Raw genomic sequence first — 9,453 nt, 5'->3', positions numbered from 1 at the left:
TTTATGAGCTCTGTACATTAACAGCAAAATATTAAAATCGACCAAATCATAGAATTTTAATAATTTCAATTCATAAAACAATATATTTGATGGATGACTGTAATTTTTTCTAGGAATAATTCTTAGTGCTCTTTTCTGTAAAATAAAAATAGGATTTGTGATAGTTTTGCAAGCTTTACCCCAGGATAAAAGGAATGTATTGAATTGTCACAGGACTTTTAAACTCTGTGCACAACAGTTCTTATGTGTAGATAAACCAGTCCGGCTAAATGTTGAGCAGCTACTCTACTTGTAATCAATATTTCTGCTAACCCGCAGGCCAAAAAACATCTCAAGTCTTAAGTCTTGAAATTCCCAACATCACTATCCTGTTTTGTTGTTTTCAGACCCAGCTTTACCAACCAAGATAAGATGAGTGTTTTTCCAAAGAGAAATCACTACGTGAACACCAAGCTGGAGGTGCGCAAGATCCCACGGGACCTCAACAACATCACCAAACTCAACGAGCACTTCAGCAAGTTTGGAACCATRGTCAACATACAGGTACAGGGTCGTTCTTTTGAACAAGAGACGGGCAAATTTTAAAGTAGAAAGGGTACCCGAACGCTTCTCCCAAAACAGTTTAAAACTGTTTGAAACGTAATTGTAAATAAAAAGTGTTTTTTTTAGTCTCCATTGACAATAAGATTTAATTGTTTTTTTATTCAATGTCCCATTTTGACTAACTTTATCAAGTTCAAACCAGGAGAACTTTCTTTTTTCGTAAACGGACAGCTGACCCGTTCCCTCTGRTAACAAACCAGGTTGTGTTTGGTGGCGACCCAGAGGCGGCATTGATCCAGTACACGAAYAACGAGGAAGCCAGACGGGCTATATCCAGCATCGAGGCCGTCCTCAACAACCGCTTCATCCGCGTGCACTGGCACCGCGAGCTCAGCACCACCACCACAGGTCCTCCGGAGCAGAGCTCAGGGGTCCAGCTGGCCGGGTTGGCCCCCAACCAGGGACTGCAGCACGGCAACATGCATAAGGTCAGCATAAAGACAGAGAARAAACACTGCTGCTTTCATCGTTGTCTATGAAACGAGTCTAATTAACTCACCTTTCTTCTCCTCTCTTTACATTGTGGTGTCTCTGCAGGGGATCAAGCAGCACAATCCAGCCGCCTACGTGTTGAACAAGACTGTACCCAAACATCACCTAAATACAACAAAGACAGATGCACTGAATCCAAACTCAGACGCAGTTAATGTACGGTTTGGTCTTTTTTTTTAATCTATTGTGTTTTCAACCAAATGTTGATGGTACTGTTCTGAAACACAGCTAGGAACAGCTTAGTGGCAACAACTGTTTTTACATGATTTTTATTCAGGAGTTTTATTTTTGCAAACGTAATGAAGTAAACTGTTGAGAAGATTATCTTATCACAGTGTTGTTTGTTGTTTATCATTCTAACACTAATATTTCATTGATTTAGTTGTTGTTGACTAGTAATTAATTGCTCATTGGGTTAAAGAATGCAGCTGTCTGTAAACATGTCACTTTCATTTTGTGTATGTATAACACTTAGGTGGCGCCTAACACCCAGAAGATCCCTTACTCTTCCACAGCCCACAAGTCCTCCTCGAAGAGCCTTGGGAAAACAGGAAAAGCACTGGAAGCTCAGGAAGCTTTAAAGAAGAAGCAGGCATGTGTTGTTTTTTTACTGCTGCAAGAAACACAAAGTTTGAATTAGACATTTGTGTCTTTGAAGGCTGTCTAATGTTACACAGGTTTTGTGTATGGACTGAAATGTTCTTTAACAGAAGATGGTGTGTTTTAAATTGTTTTTTATTCATCCAGGAGGCATTAAAACTCCAACAGGACATGAGGAAGAAGAAGCAAGAGATGCTGAAGGCACAAATCGAGTGTCAGAAGGTTGAACATTCTCCTCTTTATGTCTGTCGGTTTCTCTCGTCTTTTTACACAACTGATCTCTTCTCTTCTTTTTGCAGGTACTGATCAACCGTCTTGAGAAGAATCGCAGTATGAAGCCTGAGGAGAGGGCCAACATCATGAAAACCCTGAAGGAGCTAACAGAGAAGATCACCCAGCTGCAGAATGAAATGAACCCTGCCCCGCAGGCCCCCAGTGGTAAAACCAGCCACAGCCAGCCCAAAACCAAGACTGATGTAAGTTTAGTTTGACACAGAGCTAAGGCTTCTCCATATTTCTGTATGCTTTTATTTCATTTAAAAATTGCAAACTGTTGTCGTAATCTTTTGTTGTCGTTTCAGAACTTTCGGTATTAATGAACAGTTTTTATTTTGTGTGATTTGTTTCCAGGCTCAGAAGGAGTTGCTTGACGCTGAGCTCGACTTTCACAAGAAGATGAGCTCTGGAGAGGACACAACAGACCTCAAGAGGAAACTGGGGCAGCTGCAAGTAGAGGTAAAACACACAGAAACACAACACAATAACCACACTAAAACTGCAATCTGAACAACATGTTGTAACCCACGGTTAAAGTCCATCTTTAAAAATAATGAGTCCACATGTCAACTCACAATAAATGTCTTTTTTTTGAAAGGATAATAACATAGTTTCTGGTCGTAACTCCCAGTTTTCTTCTTCTCCTTTTATCCCAAGTGCACATAATTAGCTTGCTCTTAAAAATGCATAAACTCTGTACCGTCCTGCCCAATCCATTCAAGCCCAAACCTCCTTCTGCACATTACACCGCAGCCACTTAAGCAAGCCCAAAGGAGCATCCGCTAACGAAGCCGAATCAGACACAAGTCCTTACACTGATGGAGCCCCGTCTCATTAAAGTTTGACTCGCCGGTCCGTGTGAGGAAATTGCAGGATGACAATTAAAGGTGCAAGCGAGGCGGAGACAAATGGGAGAGGAGAGTGGCTGTGAGGTTGTTAGGTGGTTAAAACGTAAGATGTCCTTTTTAAAAATGAAGGAGTAACAACTAATGGTGAGGGGGCGGGCAGAGCTGGTAAACAGACTAGAACATGTAGTTTTTTTTTCTGTTTTGTTTTTGTTTTTTCCCAAACGCTGAAGATTTTAGAGGATAAATGTTGTACTTTTACTGTTTTATTGCACTTTAATCATGATCATAATAAGATCATTTCATCTTTCTCTGCTTTAGGCGACACGGCTGGGTCTGATTCGACCTCCGGCTGGACGAGGCCGAGGCCGGGGGAAAATGGCACCGGAATCCGGCGCGATACACGGGGGCCGAGGCAGGAGCCGAAGCCGGGAAATGGGGTCCCGTGGTGGGCTTGTGAACCGAATGGTGGTGGACCACAGACCCAGAGCCCTCGCTATTTTAGGAGTCACGCAGGAAGAGAAGGAAGAACTAATGCCACATTTTGTGGTGAGAAAACAGACATTTATTTATTTATTTATTTATTTATTTATTTTGAGTTCTAAACATTATTTTTGATATTTTACCTTGTTTTTTTTTTCCTTTTTAGAAATTTGGTGAAATCGAAGAACTTCGTGACCAAGATGCCAACAGCGTCATCATGACCTTTAAAACACGAAGTGAAGCAGAGAATGTAAGTAAACTAGACCCTCTGCTTTTCTCTTTTCTGTCATATTCTGTTAAATTTAATCCATGAAAGCTTTAATTTCTAATTCTACCCTCCCTCCTTTTTTGAATCCTAGGCAGCCAATCAGGGAGCTAAGTTCAAAGGTCGTGTTCTGCAGATATCCTGGTACAAGCCCAAGACGGCCTCTGTTACAACTGAGCCAGAGGAGGAAGTCACTAAAGACGAGGACAATACGGTACAAGACACAAACAAACAAACATGGAGGTGGTTTAGAGCAGATTTCATACCTTTTTACTTTCATTTAGTCAGAAAGGGAAGTTTCTGTGACTTAAACTTTAAAGTGGGGAAACTTTGTATTTAGCAGTTTTAGTTTAATTCACATTTGTGCTTCTGAATTTTTCACTGCCGCTAACTGCCACGGCGAAATCCGAGCGAGCCGTGAGTGCTAAGAGCATCTCAGTCCCTGGAGTAAAACAGCCTGACTGTCAGGTGGAACCCTCATACTGTAGTTTCATGAGGTTTGGAGGTGGTGTTTGTAAAGATGCTCGTCTTATCACTTGCATCACATCGACATGCACTGGAACAATACATTAAAGAGTGGTGAGGCTCCTTTAAGAGTGCACATGGCGAGGGAGCGAGCCCGTGTCCTCAGAGACTAGTTGGTGACTCAGAATTGTGAGAAATGGAAGGAAAATGGGAGAATTTTTCAGTTGCGTTCGCTCTGATTTCTGAGCGTTTACACCTAACATGTGTCTTTTTGTGCAGGCAGTTGTTTGTAATTGCAGGTAACTTTTGTTTCTGCAGCTAATTAAGCTGTGTTCTGGAGTTGTACATGGCAGGTTATAGTTTCTGTGCCATTATAGAAAAATTAAGGCAACGGGAACAATGTTGTTTTTGGGACACCACAGTGGAATTTTTGAAATGGGCAAAGTTTTCAAAGATGTTTTCGTAACTGAGTTTTCAAAGATGAGTTGACACAGAAATATGTTTATGTTGACCTCACCACATGTCTCTGTCCATCCATTCTCACCAATAAATGTAGTAAAATGCTTGTTTTGTTAAAAAGAAACAGTTCCTTTTTTGCACCAGGGTTTAAGCAGCTCATTTTCACACTACGTTACTCTTATGTTCTGAGACATTAAAATTTATTAATGTTGGTATTACAGTGTCATGTTGCCTTTAAGTCCAGTTTATTTATTATGTTTATAATTTATTTTATTGAGATATAAAAGTAATTGAGCTAAGCATATTTTTGAGGGTGTACACTCATTTAATCAACAGGATTTGCTTACGTGTATTTGTTCCTGACCTTTGACCTTATCTATAAACCAGATTTGGACTTTTGACTATATAATTTATTAAATCTCCTCAGTAATGTTGTAGCAGCAAGTATAAGAGATAAGGAACTATTTGGAAAGTGACAAATATCAAAGTTACAATGATGTGTTTTCTTTTGAACAGAAGGAAGCGAGCTCATATTTGCCAGGAGAGGAGGAGCGGGGAGAGGACGAGGAAGAGGAGGAGGACGATGATGAGGACGAAGACTACGAGAGCCGGTCTTGGAGACGATAGAAATGCTCTCTGGCAAAACCTGATTTTGTTATCCCTAATTAATAAAAAAGCCCTCTTTATTTTATTATATTTTTTGTCTTTACAGTAATTTTAGACTTCAATCAAAGAAGCTCTTTTTACTTTATTGTAATCCAAAAATTACAAAAAAAAACTTTGAGGGTTGATACGATTTTTGCTTCCCTCGATGAAACGATAGTTTAAAACATCTCACTTTTGCTGAGAATGATAAATGTTGAGTTGTTCTTATAGATAGGAGAATCTATATAAGTTTTAGTGTGCTTACCAGATGATTAATATCAGTAATGCACAACATTTGTGTCTACTGTGAATAGGTATTTTTATACATACTGTATTTAAGCTCATTTTCTCACCATTTCTTTCTTTTTTTTTTTTTTTGTAAAATCTTGTCCCTGATTCAGGGACAGCCATTCCATCAGCAGTTTTCTGTCGCTTTGAGAATGATTTATTTATTCTTCCACCACAATGCTGCACTGTGTCGTACTGACAGAGTGTGGGATGGATTTCAATTTCACTCAGCTCACAGTTTTTCTTTTTTCTTTTTCACATCGGTTTGCCCTAAAATGTTAAAAGATCCAACTAATTTTGATTAGAACTCTTCGTGCAAGCAAAGATCCATGTTGGCTTGTGCATGTTGGATTTCTCATATGGAGCAACCTAACCTGGGCACATCCAGGTGCTCTCGCACCGTGATGACATCAGGGTGCAGGTACTGAAGATGCAACAGAATAACCAGACGATGTTTACAGATGTACACCAGACAGTCTTGTAGCATGTTTTCCAAATCTCTCCCTCTATTTTCATTTCTCCCTCGGTTTCCAGTGCCACTCGTTGTGAATACACACCGACACAGGTGTTGCACAATTTCTAAGAGTGTAAAACACTTTCACTTGTTCCTCTCTGTCAAAGGACAGAGAGGTTGGATCATCCATTTCAGAAATGTGACATCCATAGATGGGTGTGAATGTAATGCTYAACAATTGATTTTTAATATTAAAAAAAGAGAGAATATAATTTCTTTGCCTTACAGTCAGCAGACTGAGTTTTTACAGGATTTGTGATTTCCTTTTGTAAATTTTGTAAATGCTTGAAAAAGAAATTATTGTACTTTTTTGTTTGTTTTTCTGGGTTTGATTTTTGTCATTTCACTTAAAACGATGTGTCGCATCAAGTAGAAGAGGTCAAACATGAGTGCTTGGCTGCTTATTTGCAAAAATTCAGCGTTTTTTTTATTTTTTGGCTAAACATCTTGTTTTGTTTGTTCTTATAGCTGTCATAAGTAGCACAAATGTTTTAAGGCATCCAGAGCTGCTTTGAGTTTAAACACTTTTCTTCAACGAATCAAAAACCACATAGTTATGCACCAAACCTTTTTAATTTTGCACAAGTGGAGCATTGCCTCAGTTAAAATCCATAAGAGTTCAAGTTGAATTGCTAGCATTTGACTTTTGACCTTTTTCCCTTGAGTGATTAGAATGGGAGGAGCTAAATCCTTTGGAATGTTTACTATAAAAGATYAATACGGTTGTTGCTCCTTAACGAAAAAAAAAAGTTTAAGTTTACCAGACATTGAGTCGACTCATCATATCAAACCAAAACAAAGAGAAGAGTTTAACTTTTTCGAGTTTCACTACTTTAAGCAGGAAATCTCACATGGATGCTTCTGCCTGCATGTGAATAAACCCATACTAGATTATTTTTTAACACACTGGCACCACTGCACGTTTGTCCTCCATGTCTGTCTAAAGCAAGTTTGTGGTGAAAGGATGAACATTCGCTTCATTGTGTCACAAACTGGTTCAAATATCGAACAGACGTTTCCTGCTTGTATAAATGAGGATTCAGAGGGTCTACTCACCACGATTTGTTTTTGTTTTGTTTTTGTACTACCCTCTGTATGCTACTATCACAGAAACAGTGTATAAAATGTAAAATGTTTATTGGATAATAGTTTTGGATTTGTTACTGTTTATATTTGCAGGATGTGTATGTATTTTATTCATGTATTTTGTTTGTTTAAAAAAATGAATTTATAATTTACTAGCATGTTTGCTTTTGCCAATAAAGATGAAGGAATGGGGGCGCTTGTAAGATAATCAAAGAAAGGAGAGGGGYAAAAAGATTAAAATTGGTCATGAAAAGAAAAGAAAAAGTTTCAAAAAGAAAAGAGAAGATTGGACACGCGAAAAGAAGAAAAAAATAACAAGCAAAGGCATTCCAGAAAACAACCTGAAACTCTTGTGTGGTCTCCTTTATTTTGCACGTTGTGCGAAAGTTTGTTGAAGTATTTCTTTTGTCTTTTATTTCATATGTGTAAAATATGGTATTTACATGCAGGATTTCTAAAAGTCTGGAATTGGGTGTCTTCATAAACAAACTATAAAGAAATAAGGCCGGGTTTAAAACTTAAAGATGATCTCTGCAGGCTTCWGTTTTTAAACCTGTGTGCTCCAGCAGCATGCAGGACTCCAGAGTTCACCTGGCTGCTACAGGTTTGCACGCAGCTGCTTTTAATCTGCGTAATGAATAAGAAGATGCCACGCTGGTAATGGATGCCTGCCACCGTGCTGCTGAATTATTGAAAGTCTGGGGAACAGGAGAGGCGGCCGGCAGGATCAGATTGACCCGGTGTGTCACCTGCACGCCTCTGCCCTCGTGGCTCCTCTTTTGGCCCGCCGCCCAACTGGTTATGGGTTTTTAACCAGCAGTCACATGAGGGTAGGGTGGGGGGCAACGCAGTTAGGGGTCAGCTTTAGGCCTAAAGTTTAGAGTTGGTGAAATCAAACCGTTTTTTGTTATATTGACCGATGTTTAGTGTGAGGTCAGGCTGAGTGGAGCTGTCCATGGTGCTGAAATCGCTGGAAAACTGCTGTAAACTCTGCTTTATGAGTTAAACTCTGAAAATTAACAAAGTTTAGACAAAAAAAAGTTAAACTAAACCATACTTAATAAAAAAATTATATAAACAACTAGCTTTGTCATCAGTTTCCAGCTCTTTATTAAAGGAACAGTGCGGTCAATTCAAAGTGATGTTTTGTTGAATTAAAAACATTCTTTACAGCAGGAACATCAGACTTTGAACAGGTCGCATGAAGAGGCCCTCCGATGATTTTTATAGATTTTTTTCCCCACAAAATGTTTAATTGAATATTGATTTTACACACTAACTTTTGAGTTGTGAATCAGTGGATCTATATTAATAATAAATAACATGTATTAAGTAAATAAAACAATCACCTTAACATTTCAGTGGTCTGAACCTTCAAAATTGTGACAAAAACACAGCATTAAAGTGCATACTTTGCCTTTTATTGTTTTAATTTTCCTCACAAAGCTCACTTGTTTTATCTCTTTTTCATATTTTTAAAACTTAGACAGAGCATCACTTCGTGATCATTGCACATGCTTTAAATAATCTCATTTTCACATTCTGTAGTTGCATTCTTTCTCACCAGATGATTTAATTATCCATGTTTGGTCTGTATGATTTGATGTCTGGCTGTCTGATTCTCTTCTGCTCTTTGCTGCCTCTTGGCCAGCTCCTTCTTGAAAAATGAAAATTAGTTCTGGACTGGCTGACCTGATGAGATTAAGGTCAAAACTTAGAATTTAAAGCATGAGTGTTGATACAGCAGCTGTTTGTTTTAGGCTTACTTTTAAGTTAGCCACTCTGCTTTTTGTAGAAGTGTTACAGGGGGTGGATGCTTACATGAACCAATGGAAGCAACTGTAATGTTTATTTTGAACTTCAAAGAGCTTCAAAACAGATGTTTTTTATATTTTATGCAAGGTTTATGTTAGAAACTTTGAGCAGCAATTTGCACCCTTCAAATGTTCCAATGCTCAATAAAGAAAGTAAAGTTTGTGGAGTTTATCTTCTGCAGGGCCGGACTGTTGCAACCTGAGCAGGTGGGAGGAGGAGGGAGGGAGGCTGAAAGACGAGGAGGAGGAGGAGGAGGAGGAGGAGGAAGAGGGATGCCGGGAGGGCGCTGCGGATGTGAGCAGCTCAGTCTGGTGAAGGAGGAGACCAGAGGGGAGCTCTGCTGTCCCGCACACCTCCCCGAGCCCAAACCTGCGAGTTGTTCTTTTTTTTTTTTTCTTTCATGTCAGGGGCCACACTGCTCGCGAGGGCCTCATTGCGGGGAGGAGGAGGCGGAGGAGGAGGAGGATGATGATGATGATGACCATGAACGGCAAGCAGCACTTCTCCATGCACCCGGCCCTGCASGAGCCCAAGTACCCCGGCCTGCACTCAGGCTCGGAGGGCATGCGCAGAGTCTGCCTGCCCGCCCCGCAGGTACGTTCAGGTCTGAAGCGGGG

The 9,453-nt window shown here is 39.7% G+C and overlaps 2 protein-coding genes across 2 annotated transcripts in view; both read left to right on the top strand.

The window, feature by feature from the left end:
- Nucleotides 1-5,081, top strand: part of rbm27 (RNA binding motif protein 27) — a gene marked incomplete at its 3' end in the record, with an annotated part of 14,907 nt that extends 9,826 nt beyond the window's left edge. Inside the window, 11 exon segments of the mRNA XM_014018993.1 lie at nt 387-543; nt 804-1,031; nt 1,141-1,251; nt 1,571-1,687; nt 1,843-1,917; nt 1,995-2,171; nt 2,326-2,430; nt 3,138-3,365; nt 3,466-3,549; nt 3,659-3,778; nt 5,005-5,081. Of these exon segments, the coding sequence (XP_013874447.1) occupies nt 387-543; nt 804-1,031; nt 1,141-1,251; nt 1,571-1,687; nt 1,843-1,917; nt 1,995-2,171; nt 2,326-2,430; nt 3,138-3,365; nt 3,466-3,549; nt 3,659-3,778; nt 5,005-5,081 (1,479 nt within the window).
- A 3,998-nt stretch (nt 5,082-9,079) lies between these two features.
- Nucleotides 9,080-9,453, top strand: part of pou4f3 (POU class 4 homeobox 3) — a 2,396-nt gene continuing 2,022 nt past the window's right edge. The window contains exon 1 of the mRNA XM_014018992.1: nt 9,080-9,430. Coding sequence (XP_013874446.1) covers nt 9,302-9,430 — 129 coding nt within the window. The 5' untranslated portion in view covers nt 9,080-9,301. The remainder of the gene's footprint in view (nt 9,431-9,453) is intronic.

The sequence above is a fragment of the Austrofundulus limnaeus genome, unplaced genomic scaffold (genome assembly GCF_001266775.1).
Source record: "Austrofundulus limnaeus strain Quisiro unplaced genomic scaffold, Austrofundulus_limnaeus-1.0 Scaffold207, whole genome shotgun sequence".
Taxonomy (NCBI): Eukaryota; Metazoa; Chordata; class Actinopteri; order Cyprinodontiformes; family Rivulidae; genus Austrofundulus; species Austrofundulus limnaeus.
Note: the sequence above shows the minus strand (reverse complement) of the source record. Positions and strands in the feature narration are given on the sequence as shown.